The sequence below is a fragment of the Leptosomus discolor genome, chromosome 15, assembly GCF_034619465.1.
Source record: "Leptosomus discolor isolate bLepDis1 chromosome 15, bLepDis1.hap2, whole genome shotgun sequence".
NCBI classification, from domain to species: Eukaryota; Metazoa; Chordata; class Aves; order Leptosomiformes; family Leptosomidae; genus Leptosomus; species Leptosomus discolor.
In genome coordinates this window covers 1,382,168-1,401,347 of record NC_141405.1, presented here as the reverse complement: position 1 = coordinate 1,401,347, position 19,180 = coordinate 1,382,168, and the positions used below count along the sequence as shown (strand labels likewise).

Sequence of the window (19,180 nt, the reverse complement as noted above, 5' to 3'; positions counted from 1 at the left end):
TCAGCAAAGATGCTGAAATCAAGAGTATCTTTCCTAAAAAGGGAGATCTCTTTATTTCACAAAACAAATGTGTTTTACTTACAGGGCACCATGAAACACCATTATCTGCCCCCACAAAGATCCTGGAGAAATTTCCAAGCAATTTACCAAAGAGGCCTGAAAACGTGATTCCGGCTGACTCTGATAAAGCCACTATTGAAGAGGTTTGTGATGAGAATAATTATCTTACTGGGTGATAGAGGAATATAAAGGAGTAGAAGTTGGGGAAGGACTCGGAAGGAAAGCTACGTGGAATTCCTTCGTGGGTTTTGTGTCAGATTTTTACGTACATAGCGCTTAGAATCGCTGATATGATGACGTGTCATTCCTTATTTCAGAACTAGGGCTTTCCACTGCTTTTTTTTTTTCTCCACATCCAAAACTTTCTTTGACTTCGGTACCGTTAGAAATTATTAAAAATGATTTAGCGGAGAGGCTAGCGTATAAATGCTGCATTACCCGTGAAGATACTGAGCTAACAGAGCTTTCTTTGCCTTTTAGGTTATTGACATCGTTGAAGGCTCCTCAACGGAAGTGCCTCCTGCTGTTCCAAAGGATGTTGAGGAGAAACCTGCGCGGCCTGTCCCTCGGCCGGAGGCTCCTGTGGACTCCATGTTGAAAGACATGGCCACAATCATTCTCAGCACTTTCCTGCTTGTGGGCTGGGTGGCTTTTATCATCACTTACCCAATGGTAACACTGACTTAGCTGGATGTGCTTTTGAGTTTTGGGAGAGTCAGTAACATTTTACAGCCCAAGAAAGGCCGCAGGAGTTAAAGTAACGCACTATAGGGGTTTTTCCCCCTCACAGATGTGCAGTGGGGAGCAAAGGCTACAAATTTGACATAACCGTGATTTCTCTGGGCATATGTGCCAACCCTGGAGATTTTTTATTTTCATCCTACCAATTCTGGGGTTTTGCGTGTGTTACTGTTTTCACAGACATGATCTTAACACGATTGGCTTCACTTCTCTCTCCCTCACCTGAAGCACTGTCAGGTCTTCCAGCTTTTGCATCAAAGCCTTTATCCTCTGTGGTTTAACGGCACCTAGTCAGCCTAGTAACAGTTAGCTCGTGCCACGTTACCCACCCAGTGTGATTTCTTAGCTTTGCAATGGAAGTTCAGAATGAAACTGAAAGCGTGTGAGTGCAAGTTCCCCAGCCCACTTGGCTGATAACAAGAGAGTTTTCCTCCCACCTTTTGGATGTAGCTGCCCCAATAGCTGTAGAGTTCCCTGTGGTGTGTGACTGTAGAGCCTTCGCTCCACTTACGGAACTGAGGTCCTTTCTCACAGAGTGTACATCAGCAGCAACAGCGGCAGCATCAGCTGGAGGAGAAGATACAGCTCCTGCAGCAACAGAAGTTGCCCTTTCATGCTCCCAGTGATCCACCCCCAGAAGCAGATTTCTTGGACACCTCCTGTGGACGGACAGAGAGCTCAGCTGCCAGCACACCAAATATGTCCCCCAGAGCGTCAAACCATTCTGCATATTCCAGCATCTCCACATCTGATGTTGGCAGCTGCCTCTCCACTGAGCAAGAAGAGGGAGGTAAAGCTGATCCAGTGTCTTTTTATTGTGAGTCTCTGTGTTTCTCCAGTCTGTGCGATGATACAGCACACCAATTAAAATACTTACTGATGATACGTCATAGATCAGAAAGCTGAAACGGGCTGTCATTTAGTCTGACCATTTGCAAAACTCTGTGCACGTGTGGCATGCCCCAACTTTGAGCAGGATTATTTGCCATCTGAGGGATTATGGTAGTTTATTCTTACAACCTTGTAGCCATTCTAGGGACAGGTTCATATAAATAAAACCACGTATTATTATGATAAACTGGAATTAAGAAATAAGGGTTATCCAGCACAGCCTGCCTTCCTGTCTGGTCTTCCTGTGCACTCTTTTGGGTCCCTTCAAAGGCTATTCAGAGGAACTGCTAGTAACCCCTCTTCTTTAACTGTCAGTCAGCAGTTCCTAAAGTCCACAAGACATCCGTAAAACTTTGTAGAAAGAGTTCGTCTGCTGAGACCCACTAGTCTCTTACCCTGTCTTGAGACATGATCGGGGTCATGTACAGAACGTGTTTGACGCGGCATGTTGGATCATGTGGTCACCAGAGGGTACTTGCCCGCTCAGCACGGGTACCAAAATGGAGACATTAGTCTGGTTTGATCATCTGAGGTGTTCATTTAAACATAAGCAAAGAGACTTTTCCATGCTGGCCCAGAAGGATGTGCAGGGGTGAAGGGTGGACTTGACCCATCCTAAACCAGTCCTTGTTTCTTGGTTTTTGTTCAGATGAAGCAGCAAACAGAGTGATGGTTGGCAAGATTTCGTTTAACCCAAAAGATGTGTTGGGACACGGAGCTGAAGGGACAATTGTTTACAGGTAGACGACAGTATGTGCATTCAGCATTAAACAGACCAATGAATGTCGTATTTGCATTGTCTTTTTTAATTAAAACCACCCACATATCTAATACGAACAGAAATGAAAATTTTGAAAGAGTACTTTGCATGTGTCTGCATGGTTCATGCAGTGTTTCTTCACTAGCAAAAGCTACTTTACATCCCTTAGAAATGTTTAATGACCAAATGTATGTTTCCAGCAAGAGAAATGCTTTAATACGCCTCTCTAAAGCGTCTGCTGTGGTCACTCTGTGTACGTGCTTTGCCTGCAGAGTGTAGAAGGATGATGTGGCTTCCCTTCCTGTCTGTAGGGGGACATTTGATAACCGGGATGTTGCAGTGAAAAGAATTCTTCCCGAGTGCTTCAGCTTTGCGGACCGTGAAGTACAGTTGCTGCGAGAGTCAGACGAGCACCCTAACGTGATCCGCTATTTCTGCACGGAGAAGGACCGGCAGTTCCAGTACATCGCCATCGAGCTCTGTGCTGCCACTTTACAGGAGGTGACGAGCCACTTGCAAACCTACAGAACTTGTGAAAGCTTCTCCCTGGGAGCCCTTCAGTTTCCTGTGGCTTAAGTTGCTGAAGCGCATGCTGCAGGAGAGGTGGTCGTTACTCCCACCGTCACCTCTGTGCCAGTTACACATTCCTACAACAAACAGGGGTGTTTTCAGGCCTTTAGAAAGACATCCCTAACCCTTACCGATTTAAGGACAGAAGCCGTTATCCTTTGATTTTCCTTCTTGTGAAGGCCTCCCTTCTAGTCATCCTCCCACTCCTGCCGTCCGGACTCTTGACGACCCTCTACTCTTGCTTCGGGAGCACAGTGCTAGATAGAACTCTAGCTCTAAATGACAAAAAAGAGATCATCACCTTCAGCCAAAAAAAAAACCCGAAAAAACTCCTCTATGTGTGTTACCAACTAGCATTAGCCTGCAGTTTACCCAGTCTAAACTTTGGGGTGGGGGGGGGCGGGTATAATTACGATCTATGCAGGGCCCAATGATAAGCAATGGTGCGGCTGAACCGTCTTGTTTTCTGTTGCAATTCGTAGTATGTCGAGCAGAAGGCCTTCAGTCACCACGGCCTGCAGCCCATCGCTCTCCTGCAACAGACGACATCCGGGCTTGCCTACCTGCACTCCCTTAGTATCGGTAAGGACGTCCCTTGTTTCAGTGTTGGCTGGGGAGTGGTACATTCTCTTAACTGTAAAAAAGGAGAGAACCTGCTCTGGTGCTGGAAACTTACTCAATTCCAGAAGAGTCGGAGAAGCTCCACACAGTGCTGGCAGCAGTAGTGGCTGTCCTTTGACACCAGCCTTGTCCCTGTAATGTTCTGCACTGCGGTAGTAAAGTTAGTCATGGCCAGTTGTTCAGGGTGCTGCATTTTTTTGGATACAAGTCAGTCATCTAAAACACGATGACTTGTGGTGATGGAATAAACGAGTGATGAGCCTCTACCAAAGGCAATAGGTTGAGGTTAGGACTTGGTTTAATGAACAGTGGTTCAGCCTTGTGAAAGGTTTATAATGCAAATGCATTGAAAAATTTACAAATGTGGTTGCGACTGCCTGGAGTGGATAAATGGGTGTTTGTAATAGTCCACAGGGACCTGAAGCCCCATAACATCCTCATCTCGATGCCGAACGCCCACGGGAAAGTCAAAGCCATGATTTCAGACTTCGGCCTGTGCAAGAAGCTGGCAGTGGGCAGGCACAGCTTTAGCCGTCGGTCGGGTGTGCCAGGCACCGAGGGGTGGATCGCCCCTGAGATGCTGAGTGAGGACTGCAAAGAGAACCCTGTAAGTCTTCCCCTTTCCACCAGGCTGCCTGGGAGAAGGCAGCACAACCAGCAGGTGGCACGGCCTTGCAGCTGGACCCTGAGCTACGCAGTATTTGATGCTGGGGCATTCATGCTGGCTTGCAGCTGAATATGTGACTCTGAAAAGTTTTCTTCTGCTCGTAGATGCAAAATAACCACCCTGTGATGATCAGAGTCTTCAGGGGGGAAAAAAAAAGTGTTATTGCTATTAAAGGTTGTTTATTTGCAGACATATACCGTGGACATCTTTTCAGCTGGCTGTGTCTTTTATTATGTGGTATCTGAAGGCAGCCATCCCTTTGGCAAATCCCTACAGCGGCAAGCCAACATTCTGCTGGGTGCATACAGCCTGGAGTCTTTAAATGCAGGGAGGCATGGTAAGAAAAGCACGGTAACCATGAGGCACTACAGGTTAGTGAACTTGCCATGGGCATTAAAATGCCAACAGCAATGACAGAACCCTGACCCGCCGTGGTGGAAATTGTACTACCGTACTCCGAAGTGAAGCTCCTAAAGTTCTTAGAGTCAGTATCCCAGAGCATCTCTGGGATACGCAATCTGGAACCCTGCAGGCTTGACCGTGGAGCTATTTCAGGTGTTTAAAGGGTAGGAAAGAGCTGAACTTTGATCTTCATACAACACTACTGACTGCCTGTTGGTTGCCCAGTGTAGACATCTATGAGGGCTGTACTTGAGCTAGTGAGGCTGGTGTTCAGGATTGCGTTGGAGGAACATTATGTAGAGAACATACATAATGGTTTATAAAGTATAAAATGTTGGATTTCCCTACAGCGTAAGAATTACCACCCTTTTCCTTGCAGAAGACACTGTTGCTCGTGATTTAATAGAGCAGATGATAAACATGGACCCTCAGAAACGTCCATCTGCCAGCTGTGTGCTGAAACACCCATTCTTTTGGAGTTTGGAAAAACAGCTCCAGTTTTTTCAGGTTTGTGTTGACCTTTTCTGTCCTTTCAGTTCTAAGGACCCCTGTAGACATCCTTCAGATCTTTAATTCAGTCTCTCCTAGCTGTGTGGATGTTTGAGGTGATAGACTCCACAGCCTTACTGTGAGGAATGAATAAGCAAAGTTTTCATGCCCAGGTGCTATCTCTGAAAAAATGGGCTTAATCTTACACAAGATCTTTTGTTGTGGGGCTAGAACGTCATGTGATCAACTGCAAGTGGAGTGAAGAAGGTCTCTAGCAGCTACAGCAGCAAAGCAGGACAACATGTTGCCAGGTGGGGGGTTTCGAGAAGTGGGCCCTGCAGCGCACACCTAATCCTGCTATGGGGTGGGAGCTGGCTGAGGACCTGAGGTTCCTTCCAGCCTCAGCTAGAAGATGTTACAAAAAAGGCTTTGGCAGATGGTGAAACAAATCATCTCAGAAACATCGGTATCCCAGGCCCAAGCATCGTCTGTTGTATTGTACTTCATCATGAGTGAAGTAGAATCCTAACTCCGTTAGCAGGACAGGCTGTAATTGGCCAGAAGCAGCAATTTTAAATTGTTGGGGAAAGCTTAGAAATAAGACTAGAAATAACCTGAATGTCTCTTCCAGGATGTTAGTGACCGGATAGAGAAAGAATCTTTAGATGGTCCAATTGTCAAGCAACTAGAAAGAGGCGGAAGAGAGGTGGTGAAAATGGACTGGAGAGAGCACATCACTGTTCCTCTTCAGACAGGTAATGGATAGTATTTTATCGGAGTGGAAGGGCATTACATGCTGTTGCTCCCAGTTTGCCGGGACAGGAACGTAAGGGCAACGCTGTCTCAGCTTCGGCACGTGACCTTTTCTTGTCAGCAGAGTATTTCTCCAAGTTGAAGTACACATCTGCATATTGAAACATGCCTATGAGAATATGTGACTGCAGACACACATATCTTACTTTTGAGGCCAGCAGCTAAAACTGCATCAAAACACAAACAGAAATATTGTCATTTCTTTTGCAGATCTTCGAAAATTCAGATCGTATAAAGGAGGCTCAGTCCGGGATCTTCTGAGGGCAATGAGAAATAAGGTAAAGGACTTCTTTCCGTAAGCAACACACACGATGGTGCCGCCCCCTTTTGCTGCTGCTGCCAGGCTGTGTCTGTCTTGGTTAAGTGTTGAGCTGCTTTACGATAGGCGGGTATGAGGCTACTTTGGCCACAGAAGACAGCTCTGTCTAAAGAGGATCCTCGAACACGTGCCCTCTGACGGAGCGTTTCCCTTTTCCTTTACAGAAGCACCATTACAGGGAGCTGCCTCCCGAAGTGCAGGAGACCCTGGGCTCCATCCCAGATGATTTCGTACGTTACTTTACAGCTCGTTTCCCTCGTCTGCTCCTTCATACCTACAACGCTATGCGCATCTGCTGCCGAGAAAGACTGTTTCAGCATTACTATCATCAGGACTCTGCAGAGCTGAGCCTTGCAGGAGACACTGCTTGAGAGGAGAGGGACGGAGCTTTCTTCTCTGGGACCAACATTCCAAGCACAGGGCTGTGAAACAGGCCTACCTTTAGCAGGGAAAAGTGCTGAAAAGAGCTGACCTCTCTCTCTCTTTGAAGAAACCAAGCTTCCAAAAAGTGCCTTGTACCTCTGCCTGCGCTGGGTCAGGAGACGGTAGGAGCCCAGGGAGCAAGCGGTAACTTCAGACGGGCAGCGAACCCTGGTGATGGAGTTACTCCACGGCAGTTTTCAGGAGAGCAAAAGCTGGTAATCACCGTCACCCAGTGTCCCTGTACTGGATGTGATTTTGTACCTGATGTGTTTTACTACAAAGAGTCAAGTTACCGTGACTGAAATCACAGCATTACCAGGGACTGGGATCTGCACCAGGAGCCCTTTAGTTGCAGCAAAGCGCCAGAACCTGCCATTGCACTACTGCCACGGGACGCATTAGGGGCACCACAGAGGTTGTGAAGAGAATCATTCACGAACGTCCAGAACCAGTAAAGAGAGTTCCATTTAATCAGTACTACCCTGGAAAATTAGTACCTCGTACTTGAGCAGATACAATGGAGTTCTAAAAAATACTGACTTGAAAAATCAGTGAAAGGTTCACCTGCTTTGAAAATGAGCCTCATTAATTGTTCAAATGTCAGCCAGCATTCACAGAAGAGCTTGAAGAGTCCTTGATGTAAATCCCAGTATCAGAATAGACTGACGCGAGTAACTTCAGAAAACGACACCGCTGTCAGCTGCTCGCGAGAGGCTGATCAGTTACCCGCTGCCAGTGTTCCCTGCTTAGAAAGAGGGGTCACCAGTTGCAGAGCCAGAGGTAAGATGAGCCTTGGGGGGGCAAAGGGAGCTGAACAGGAACCAGTGAGATGTACAGCACAGTGAAACTGGAGGCAGTGGTGTTAATGGGTGCGATACAGCTGTAAAAGAGCCCTGGCTGCTGGTTGGGGGGTTGCCAAGCACAGCTCCGTGAGCCCGTGTGTCTGAAGATGCAGTATGGCTTTTCACTGGCCCTGCGGCTGTGACAAAGCACTAACTGTGCACGAAGGATGAAGAAATGCCGAATTCTGATAGAAGTAAGTGGGATGGTCTTTTACAATATATTTATTTAACATATTTATATTTATTTAATTTTTACTACAAAGTAGTATCGAATCCAAGTGGTAAAAGTATAAAGCATGCCAAATCATTCTTAATTGGGTTTGTGTTTATATAGAACCATATTATAACAACTGGAAGAGGAAAGTGATACTGCATCTTTCACCAAAATTCATTAAAGGAGAAATTACAACGTGGGAATTTGTATGACTGTGCCATTGTGTCTTAAACTAAATTATTGACAGTAATGTGAGTGATTGGGTATGTACAGCTACTGTTCTGGAGCGACTTTACAGGAAGTTTTTTTCCTAGTTTTACAATGTATGAGAGCAATTTACCCAAAATGCCAACTGTGCAAGTTCCATGTTTCTAAAGCTTGAAAAAAAAAATAACGGTAGTTTTACCTAAGAAGATTCAAAGCCTATTTCATATTTTTGTACTTCTCATGTAAAGTTCTTTTATAAGTCTACTAAATAAAGACCCCCACAACTTTTAGTGACGATGTGTGCCTGGGGAAATAAGTGGGACGGCTGCCACGTGTGGACTATGGCCAGGCCTGGAGCCGGGGAAGAGGGTGATGCGCGGGCTGGCAGCAGCCTCATCCTGCCTCCCCAGAGACAGGGCAAGTGCCTGGGTTTTGAGCAAAACTACTGTCTTGCTGCTACACAAAGGTGCCACCCTGCTGCAGGAAACACACACACACACACACTCTGTTGGGGAGGGGGGTGAGCATCCTTGAAGGCCTGGGAGCCTCGTTTTGTTACCCAACAGTCCCTGAGCAACAGCCACCTACATCTTGGTGTCTGAGGCAGGTGAACAGAGATGATAAAGTGACTGCGTGCTGCACAGTACAGATATCCATAAATAAATTTTTTTGTGTGAGACTAAGTTGATAAACAACCACGTGGTTTACAGGAAAAAGAGCCTGTAAGATGGAATGCACCACACCTCACAAGTATCCGCACAGCCTTCCCCTACTCCAGCATTACAGGGGGTGGGTGTTTCATGGCCCTGCCAACCTCGCTTCTTCACTCTGGGCTTCGGAGAGCTGGCCTGGGGGTGGAGCTGCTTAATTTAAAAAAAAAAAAAAAAAAAAAAGTACCAGTAAATAATACGGCAACACGGTCCCTTCCAGGTACCCTGTTTTGGTGGGGCACGGCCTTGGTGTGCAGCCGCACAAGGGGTGCGGCAGGCAGGGGCTGCCAGCTGGAATGCGAAGGCAGCACCACCCAGCAACAGCCCTGCCGAGAAGGGGGTGGAGACCGGGGGGGGGGGGGGCAGGCCGAATGGGGCCCTTTTTTAGTCCCGGCTTTCAGTAGGACCATTGAAAAGCGCCCCACGGGAGCGCTGCCGAAGCACGCAGGCCGCTGAGCCGGCACCGCAGCAGGCTGGAGCGGCTGCCCTCGCAGGCTGGCCCCGGCTGCAGCCCTGGAGACAAGTCCGTGAGCTGCGCGCCCTGCACGGTAAGTGCTCCCCGTGCCGGTCCTGCGGGGGGTGCGGGGAGCAGGGGGCTGTTCTCCACGGGGCAGGTTACTTTACTGGCAGTCGACCTAGGAAAGGCAGGAACTCCCTGCGCTGCCCCCCGCCCTGTCCCACTGGGAAAAGGGCTGCTCAGCAGTGTAAGGGTGACTTAATCTCGGGGGGTTGGGGGTGGCAGGGCTGGCACAGACCTCTGCCCCCACGCAGCCGTGGCTACATCCCTTCCCCGCCCACCCATGCAGCCGATAGTACCCAGGCCCTACTGGAGCGCATGGAGGCTGCGGGGACCCCCAGACCCACTGCTGCTCACCCTCCCCGCCCCACTGGAGCGCATGCAGGCTGCGGGGACCCCCAGACCCACTGCTGCTCACCCGCCGTGGCTGCTCTTAAAGCCGGGTGGGAGCGTGGGCCCCCTCCACCACGGGGCTCTCAGCCTCCAGCCCCATACCCCAGCACTGCCCCCCCCGCTGCCAGGCCTCCTCCCTAGTTTCTGTTCCCCGCTTAAGTTTCATTTTCCGCTGCCTGACGTCAGCCGTCACAGCAGCTGAGGCAGGAAGACACATGCAGGGGGATGTGGGTCACCCCAAGCCAAGTCACTCTACAGACACAGCCCTGGGGTGTGGTGTGGTGGCCAAAGGCACGGAAAGGCCCGTATTTCACCAATGTTTTTAGCCCCATTTCTCGGGGCAGGCTGCATCAGCTGTCAGCAGGACTCGGTCTCCACTTTCATAACCAGCCTGTTTACACCCTCGCTGGAGGGATCTGCTTACCCCTGCATCAGAGCAGCCCCAGAACCCTGGTCCCTACAGCCACATGCTGAAGCCAAAGCTATGGCCCATACTGGCGCTTCTGTCAGCCCTCCCCCCCCCCGCCTTTCTACAGGGCTGACCAGTTGCTTAAATGGTAAATACCCACTTGCTCCACATCCAGCTTTTTCCCCAGCATCCCCGTTCTCCCAGACCCAGTATCTCCCCAAATCACAAAAGGTGTCGCACTCACCTCTTGCCAAGCTGCGATCCCAGGGTGTGAGTTCTCCTCGCCTTCTCGGTTACAACCTTTGTACTTCCAGACATCGCGGGGGGCTTGTGCAGAGCCCCACCGCTGCCGTTTGTCTGTCTGCACCGGTGACAGCTCCTTTGGCACTTGAACTCGGAGGCTGCGAGTGTCGCTGTTGTACCACGGTGAGCTGCAGGGATGGAGCTGGCCGGGCTACAGCCACCTGCTGAACCGGCAGAGCTGAGCTGTCACACTACAGCAGGAGAACCACCACCACCACCACCACCACCACCACCACCACCATGCCCCTTCTGCCGTGACCCCTGACTGGTCGGTAGCTCCCGGATGGTTACTGTTGACTGTGTACCCCTCGTACGGGTCTGGGGTCACGCCAAGCCGGCTTATTTAACACCTTTCCTCCCGCAGCACAGAACCAGCGATCCCTGCTGCAGCCCATCTCTGTACCCCGGTAAATGGAGCCTGAGCAGGGCAGAGGATGTCACATATCAGGTCACCCCACTAAAAACAAACTCTTCCATTGGGGTGGGCAGCGACTTGAACTGCTTCATGGAAAATCCAGTGAGCACCAGAACAGATGTGGGGAAAAAAAGGAGGGGAAAAAAAGGAGGGGAAAAAAAGGAGGGGAAAAAAAGGAGGGGAAAAAAAGGAGGGGAAAAAAAGGAGGGGAAAAAAAGGAGGGGAAAAAAAGGAGGGGAAAAAAAGGAGGGGAAAAAAAGGAGGGGAAAAAAAGGAGGGGAAAAAAAGGAGGGGAAAAAAAGGAGGGGAAAAAAAGGAGGGGAAAAAAAGGAGGGGAAAAAAAGGAGGGGAAAAAAAGGAGGGGAAAAAAAGGAGGGGAAAAAAAGGAGGGGAAAAAAAGGAGGGGAAAAAAAGGAGGGGAAAAAAAGGAGGGGAAAAAAAGGAGGGGAAAAAAAGGAGGGGAAAAAAAGGAGGGGAAAAAAAGGAGGGGAAAAAAAGGAGGGGAAAAAAAGGAGGGGAAAAAAAGGAGGGGAAAAAAAGGAGGGGAAAAAAAGGAGGGGAAAAAAAGGAGGGGAAAAAAAGGAGGGGAAAAAAAGGAGGGGAAAAAAAGGAGGGGAAAAAAAGGAGGGGAAAAAAAGGAGGGGAAAAAAAGGAGGGGAAAAAAAGGAGGGGAAAAAAAGGAGGGGAAAAAAAGGAGGGGAAAAAAAGGAGGGGAAAAAAAGGAGGGGAAAAAAAGGAGGGGAAAAAAAGGAGGGGAAAAAAAGGAGGGGAAAAAAAGGAGGGGAAAAAAAGGAGGGGAAAAAAAGGAGGGGAAAAAAAGGAGGGGAAAAAAAGGAGGGGAAAAAAAGGAGGGGAAAAAAAGGAGGGGAAAAAAAGGAGGGGAAAAAAAGGAGGGGAAAAAAAGGAGGGGAAAAAAAGGAGGGGAAAAAAAGGAGGGGAAAAAAAGGAGGGGAAAAAAAGGAGGGGAAAAAAAGGAGGGGAAAAAAAGGAGGGGAAAAAAAGGGGGAAAAAAAAAAGAGGGAAAAAAGGGGCGTGAGGGAGGAAGAGGCAGGGAGAGTAAGAAAAACAGTGATAAAAAGGCAAGAGATACTACGCAACAGTAGTGCTGGGCCTTCCTTCTTCTAACACCTAACAGTAGCTGTCAGCACGTGCTTCTCCAGCAAAACCCCCTCTCCTTCTCACCCACGTGAGTGTCGGAAGCCAGAACAGCCACCTTCCCACCCAACAGGGGCAGTGTAGCGGGCCAGCCGGGCTTCTGGACGTACAGAAACTACGTAGGACCAAAAAGGTGGGGAGGAGGTTGGGAAAACAGAACAAGTCAAGTTTAACTAACACAGGAACGTTAACTGTAAATCTGAAAAGTTATTTTTTTTCCCCCTCTAGGGTTTTGTTCATTAACAGTAGGAGTTCCCACATCAAAGGCAATGGGTATGTATTGCTTCCAGAAAATTCGTACTTTATATGTAGCAATTTGCTTTTTAATACCTGCATTTTACATGTTCATCTAGTGGGGAACTAACTGGTACTCATCTTACGGTTTCTATTGATACTATCTTCATTTAGCAGAAAATAAACAGACTCAAGTGGGTAAATAATGTGCCCAAACCTCTCTAGTTTAGAGAATTCAGCCCATCAATTCCAATAACCTTATCACATCATTCCCTTCAAAAAAACATTTTAGGTTATTTCCATGACTCCCTGTGAGGATCGTTTCCAAACCTCCTTCGTGGTTTCCCACTTCACTGATGTACCAGTCTTACACCGTTGCTTAGGCCTGCGCTTGATCAGGCTTAAGGATGCTTTTAGTCATCAGAACTGACATATTTGAAAAATTAAGACACAGTCTCTCACTATGACTGGTAGAAATAAAACAACCTAGCATCCAATGTGGCCAGTTTTGTGAGGGTTATAGTGCCTTGTCAAGCGTGTTGACATGGTTTTAGTTTGTACTACTAATACCTAATTTTAACTTCTAGATTACAGAATGTTACCTGTGAATGAATGGGATGAGAATCATGTCCAATGTTGGCTAGAATCTACTGGAATCAAGAAAGAGTATGTAGAAAAACTATATGTGGAAGAAGTGACAGGTCCAGCACTAATGGAACTGGATGACACTTTCCTCAAAGGCCTAGGTATGAAGGGAGGCCAAATCCACATGTTAATCCGCAAGAGAAACGAGCTTCTGCAGTGGCAGGAAAAGGCAGAGCAAGCCAAGCGCTCCACCAGCACGTCCGACAGAACCGACGGGCCAGCGAATCCAGTGAGACCCAGAAATGCCTTCGCTCCAAACACACCAAGTGGAGACGGCTGTGGGCCAGCAGGTGAAACTGTCAGAGACAGCACAGCTTCAACTTCTGGCAAGAGGCAAAGGAGAAGTAAAAACTCCCAACTTAAAAGTAGTGATGAAGTTTTAGAGCTCAGCAACTGTCGACCATTTCGAAGTCAGAATACTGATTTCAAATACGTGAAAGAGAGAGTTCTTGCTCCAGAATCAGGAGTCAGCGGTTTAATCACTCCTTGCCATGAATACAAATCTTTTGCCATTGCTGCAGAACTGAACAAAAATCAACTGCAATCAAAATTTGCCTGCGAAGTGATACGATTTGCTTCGGCCTGCATGAACATTCGAACAAATGGCACCATACATTTTGGGATCATGGACAGCGTCGAGGATAGCGGCTGGAAGCACGGGCAGATCATTGGCATAAAGGTCAAAGAGCGAGAATACTACGTTGATGCATTAGATTATATAGAAAAATGTTTTTGCAAAAACGTACAAGAAATTGCAAGGCAATGTATTCACCCACCTGTTTTTGTGGAGGTGATTTCAAAAGACTGTCAGGAACAAAGATTTGTGGTGGAAGTTGACATTGAACCAACATCCAGTTTAGTAAAGAACAGATTTTTTGAAGTGTATTTGCCGAAATACAATGAAGGCAGCCAGAGGGTGACCCTGACAAAAGATCGCGTGCTCTATCAGAGAGTAGGAGCAAAGTCTGAACCCATCGCGCACAACGATCTGGCGACTTTTATTCAGGGTTTGCAAGACAGGGATGCTCAAAGAGAAAAAGCTGAGCTCTCCAGCGCAGAAGTACATACAGAAATCCCTCAAAATTTAGGAAGAAAGTTATCAATCCTACTCAATGATGGCAAAAGCTATATGGATGATTCCCTGCAGTACATCCTTGTCACAAACAGATGTGAAAAGGATAATCTGAACTATATCAGCTTTTTAATGCACTTGAACATTTTCTGCGTCTTTGACTTTGATGAAGACTCCAATGTGTCAGGGCTGTACAGCAAGTACAAAGAACATCATGCCACAAGGTCTTATTTTTTACAGGATTTTTCCAACGAAAGTAAGACTGGCAACCCTCCTGCTCAGAAACATTTATGCCTGTTTGATCAGACCAGCTGGATATTCTGCAATGGGCGCAGTGACTTCCGTGGGGATGAAAAACCTTGTGATGAAAATACCTGGATTAGAACAAAAAAGAAATACCTGAAGAAAGCAATTACTCGTATCTGTGACGAAATCCTGCCAAAACGCTCTTTCATTGTGCTTTTCCTATTGCTGTCACCAGTGCAGAAACCACTCGTGGACACTTTCCAGGAATTCTATACAGAGATGAACGGCACAGAGTACATTGTTTGTATTGCAGAGTGCAGAGAAAATTACAGGAAGTGGGCTAACCTAGCTCAGGCATCCTGCAGCATCGAGACCCTGGAACAGTGCAGTGTCGTGGGTATGAAACTAAGCCACATTGATGCCACCATTCAAACAATGCTGCATTCGACAGCACAACCCAGACACCTGCCAGTGTCCAGTAGAGGGCTATGTACTCTTCCCTCGCTGGAAGAAGAGAAACTGTTCTCCCTAGAAATCCTCTGTGTTGACCAGTGTGAAGATATCAAATTAGATCTTTTGCCTGAAAAAGAAATACAAGAAATAGAACAAAATTTTTACCGAGGGAGAAAAATCATCTGGGAAAACTTCTGGCTTGCTGATACAAGACGCTGTGGGGAAATCATTGAACGCGAAGCATGCAAGGATGCTAGCAGACTCCTAGATGACATTTTACGAGGAAGCGAACTCAACTATTCTGTGGCTAAACTAAAGATATTTCACCATCCTGGCAGCGGTGGAAGCACAATAGCACGACAAGTCCTATGGAAAAGAAGAAAGGACTTAAGATGTGCTGTTATCAAAGCCTCATACTCACCTGCAACTGTTTGTGAGCATGCTCTTGCATTTAGGGACTACGAAGAAAAAGAATTCAGTCACTGTCTTCCTGTGCTCCTTCTGATTGAAGATTACGATGAAGACTATTTAGAAGAACTAAGGAATGAGTTAATGGATGCTGTAGCAACTAGGAAAATTAGTTCCCCCAGACCTTACTTCATCCTCATGTGCTGCAGACGATCCAATGACCCTGAAAGGCTTTGCAAGGTTTCTCCCCTGGACACAGTAGCTGTCACTCACAAGCTGACGGACTCAGAGAAAAGTCTGTTCAGAACTAAACTTGAAAAACTGAAGCAGAAAGATATCAAGCCAGAATTCATACTCACGTTTGTCCTGATGTGTGAGGAGTTCAATGAAACATACGTGAGAGACTTTGTAGGGCACATACTGCAGGGCATAGACCATTCTTCTCGTGATACACGCTTGATGCGTTACGTGGCTTTGCTTAATTTTTACGTACCTAACTCCTACGTGTCTTTGTCACACTGTGAGGCTTTTCTGGGACTGGGGGTATACACAGAAAGGAAATCAAGAGCATATGATTTCAAAAGTCACCTGAGCGAACAAGCAAGAATGATTTTTATTGAGCTGAGGGAAAGTACAACCTATATTTCATCCGTTCGGATAATACACTGTCTGGTTGCAAAAGAAATTCTGCATCAGCTTTCAGGGAACGAACCTCAAAGTCAACTTGCAATGGCACTGCTTGAGGAGAAGATGCTCTTTGAAAATAGATTTGGACGAGAGGAATTCATAAAGTTCATCAGAGATCTGTTTATTCGACGTGATAAAAGAAGCAAGGGCGACAGTACTGACACTCTTTTCTCCCCGTTCATTGAACACGTCTGCAAAGCTGAAGACTGTGAAAAAGCTATAGCTGTTTTAAAAGCTGCATACGAACTCCTTGGAAAAGATGCTTTTTTTGCCCAGCAGCTTGCCAGACTGCATTACAACAATGAAAAATTTGAAGATGCTGAATATTGGGCAGGGGTTGCAAAATTTCATTTGCCAAACGATTCTTACATTTTAGATACAGAAGGTCAAGTCTACAGGAAATGGTTTAGTTTCGCAGTGGATAAAATGACCGAGGAGGACACTCCTGCAGTCGTCATCCAAAAGATAGAGATTGCTCTTAAAGCTATGAAATGCTTCCGGGCTGCACAGCAGGCTGCAAAAGCAGAACGTGACAGTATGAACAACGCTGGCTATTTTGGAGAAGTGGAAGTAGGATGTCGTCTTCTTCGATTTTTGTCAACAGTCCACGTATTTCGCGTAAGTCCAGAGGGGGAATATTCTGAACTTGTGAAATACCTGATCACAGATTACATTCCTAAAGACATTGAAAAAACATGGGGAAGGCTTCACTCCCGCTTAAAAGGCTTACGCCAGAACCTGTACAACGCTCTGGAATGGATCTCAGAAGACCTAAGTTATTTCCAAACAGACAAAAACCACGAGAAGGAAGAGGAAGATGAAAAAGGTGAAAAGGAAGAACAAATTTATAATCCCAGAAAATGGCTAAAAAGACAGTCTGAGGTGTATGCCAAATTCTTCATCTCGACATCCCTTATTGAGGACAGCAACTATGGCTCCGAGAGCCAGCTGATGAGACGCATGAATATTTATAAGAGCGGTGGAGGCAGTGTCACCAATATCCTGTCATTCTTAACAGATAAGAAAGAGAATAGGTCAGCTGAAAAGTTAGAAATGATCCTTAGTTTCTATACAGAAAACCCACTAAGGGACAGGCTGGAGGACAACGATCTGATCAATTACATTCTGTGCCACATCACGTTAGCATGCTTAGCACCAGGATCGGCCAAACTTCTTCCAGTGCAAACTCTTCGTGAGCTCAGTGTAAGATTCTTTAAAGGAAAAAGACCATTTCCAGCAAGTGCCCATTTTTTGCTCACCTTGCTGTACTGGCCAGACGAGGCATTAGACAAAGAGCCTAATCCAGATAAAGATGAAATTCTAAACTCAGCACTTCAAACCCTGAAACGTTTGTACGACATCAAGATGAAAGATGTTCCTACCAGAAAGAAAAGAATCTACACCCACTTTTTCCTGGGAAAGGGTTACGGCTTAGGCAAGATTGTGCACAAAAATAAAATTGATAAATTAATTAGCGGGTCCTTAGATGAGAGAAGAATGAAGTGGCTACATGGAACCATATGGAATATTGCCCGGATTCGTGACATTCTCAAAAGAGTTTCTGGTTGGACCAAGGACAGAAATTTATTTATACGTGGTCACATGAAGGAGTTTCGTATCTTGCCACTCCATCGTGATTCAGTGCCCCCTGGAAATGAAAATGTGACCTTTTATTTGGGCTTTTCATTTAACGGTCTTGTTGCTTACAATATTGAGGTTGAAAATAATCCAACTGTCAGCAGAATACAAGGTATTTAGTACATTAACAGCACCTACTGTGCCGTGTGAATGTACAGCACTGAAATTGTCCATTGTCACATTAAAAAAAAAAAAAATGGACTGCCCTGGCTGAACACCAGGTAGTAAGATAACCACAATTAACTACTTCAACAGTGACCAAATAGCTACAAAAAAAAAGTGAAACCCACAGTAAAATATACCTTGAAACAGAAGCCTTTGATACTTTTGGAGACACTGAAACCAAACTTAAGACAGCAATAATGGCAATATTTGCTTGGGGACTCGGGGGGGGGCGGGAGACAAAAGACCCACTATTTCTGCTCCCCGCCCCCCTGAACTCTGCAATAAACAAGTATAGCTGGGATCCCTTTCTTCTCTGGGATCCCTTTCTTCTCAGCTCACAGATTAGGATTTTAAATTTCTGGGTGGTCCTGATCAGAATTTGTCCACGATAACCATGGTTTTTCTTCTTCCGTAACCGGCAACAAAAAGTTTAAATGAACTTACATGTATACTATGCTGGCTGTGACATACTCTGCTCACTAACATGGACCATGTATGAAATACATCAGCCCATCAACTGCAAGCCAGTATCCAGTACGGAAGCACAGAGGGGGAAAGGAAGCCATTTTTAAGCTGACTTTGCCAACACCAGGATTGATAAAGAACAGGTCTCCAATTTTACATCACTCTTACAAGGCTTCTCCACACAAATATTACAAGCCATACCAGACATATCTGTACCTGGGGAGGGGTACAGAGTCATGTGAGCTGTTCAATACTGATGACAGAAGAGCTCATTTGTAAGCGCTGTTACGATTGCCTCGTCCAAACAATCCCTGCACTTGGTGAAATGTTTTTGCAGCATTATCCAAGAAATGTCCACACAGGACAGGACTCAAATTTGTCTACTGTATATATCCACGCTTGAAAACACTGTCCAGCCCAATTTACCAAGCTGAAGAATGCAAAGGAGTGTGTTGTCAGCTGTGTCTGTAACCATGCCATCGCATTAAGCTTTTAATGAAGCCACCTGTTACTGGAGTTTCACATGGTTTGATACTATACTGTTACTAAAATTTCCAGAAAACCTGTCATATAGCTTAAGTTTTAAACTAATAAACAACTTTTAGGAAGAATCATTATTTCTACAGGAGCCTCGTTACCCTACCTGAAGATGTAGTTCTAGCAGTAGCAAGGTATGATTTGCTTTTCCAACTTCAGTCAAGATCTGGGCACAGCCAAAAACTGTAAAAGGAATTGCAAGCCACTATGAATTCAGAATAAACAGGATGAAACCAAAGATTAATCTAGCCAAGCCTTCACCTTCTGGCCTCAGGAAGCGGAAACAAAGCTTGTGACTGCTGGCCAGGCAATACTTATCTCCTTTCCTTGCTTCAACCCAGGAGACACAAAAAACACTCAGAGCTCTGCACTTTTTGCTTGGGAAATCCAGGCTGGCAGATTTCTCCAGGGTTAAGCAAATGCTTAAGGGTTAAGCTTAACCCTAAGGGGTTAAGCATATCAAAGACAGCTTTCCCCAGGATTAGCTAGGAAGGCACACTGGAGGAGCAAACCATGACAGCATCTGAACTGCTAGGAGCAAGAGAGGTGGAGTGCTAAAGAAAGCCCCCTCTGTCCCCCACCCCTGATGCAGGGGGTGAGGAGGGGGATGCATGTTCAAAAAGTTAATTGAGCAAAGGCATCTTTCCTAAGTCCAGCACAGGGCCCAAGAGCTTCAACCCAGGGCAGAAACAGGATCCGCAAACTTACT

The 19,180-nt window shown here is 46.4% G+C and overlaps 2 protein-coding genes across 2 annotated transcripts in view; both read left to right on the top strand.

The window, feature by feature from the left end:
• ERN1 (endoplasmic reticulum to nucleus signaling 1) overlaps nucleotides 1–8,309 on the top strand; it is a 37,663-nt gene extending 29,354 nt beyond the window's left edge. Inside the window, exons 13-24 of the mRNA XM_086473823.1 lie at nucleotides 85–203; nucleotides 541–732; nucleotides 1,336–1,591; nucleotides 2,342–2,432; nucleotides 2,764–2,953; nucleotides 3,505–3,604; nucleotides 4,051–4,250; nucleotides 4,500–4,647; nucleotides 5,092–5,219; nucleotides 5,833–5,956; nucleotides 6,225–6,292; nucleotides 6,498–8,309. Coding sequence (XP_086329949.1) covers nucleotides 85–203; nucleotides 541–732; nucleotides 1,336–1,591; nucleotides 2,342–2,432; nucleotides 2,764–2,953; nucleotides 3,505–3,604; nucleotides 4,051–4,250; nucleotides 4,500–4,647; nucleotides 5,092–5,219; nucleotides 5,833–5,956; nucleotides 6,225–6,292; nucleotides 6,498–6,704 — 1,823 coding nt within the window. The 3' untranslated portion in view covers nucleotides 6,705–8,309. The remainder of the gene's footprint in view (nucleotides 1–84; nucleotides 204–540; nucleotides 733–1,335; nucleotides 1,592–2,341; nucleotides 2,433–2,763; nucleotides 2,954–3,504; nucleotides 3,605–4,050; nucleotides 4,251–4,499; nucleotides 4,648–5,091; nucleotides 5,220–5,832; nucleotides 5,957–6,224; nucleotides 6,293–6,497) is intronic.
• Nucleotides 8,310–12,744: 4,435 nt separating this feature from the next.
• LOC104345996 (sterile alpha motif domain-containing protein 9-like) lies at nucleotides 12,745–18,548 on the top strand. Its single transcript, XM_009950614.2, has one exon. It carries the CDS (start codon nucleotides 12,751–12,753, stop codon nucleotides 17,422–17,424), a length of 4,674 nt encoding a protein of 1,557 aa, XP_009948916.2. The 5' UTR covers nucleotides 12,745–12,750; the 3' UTR covers nucleotides 17,425–18,548.
• The last annotated feature ends 632 nt before the right edge of the window (nucleotides 18,549–19,180 follow it).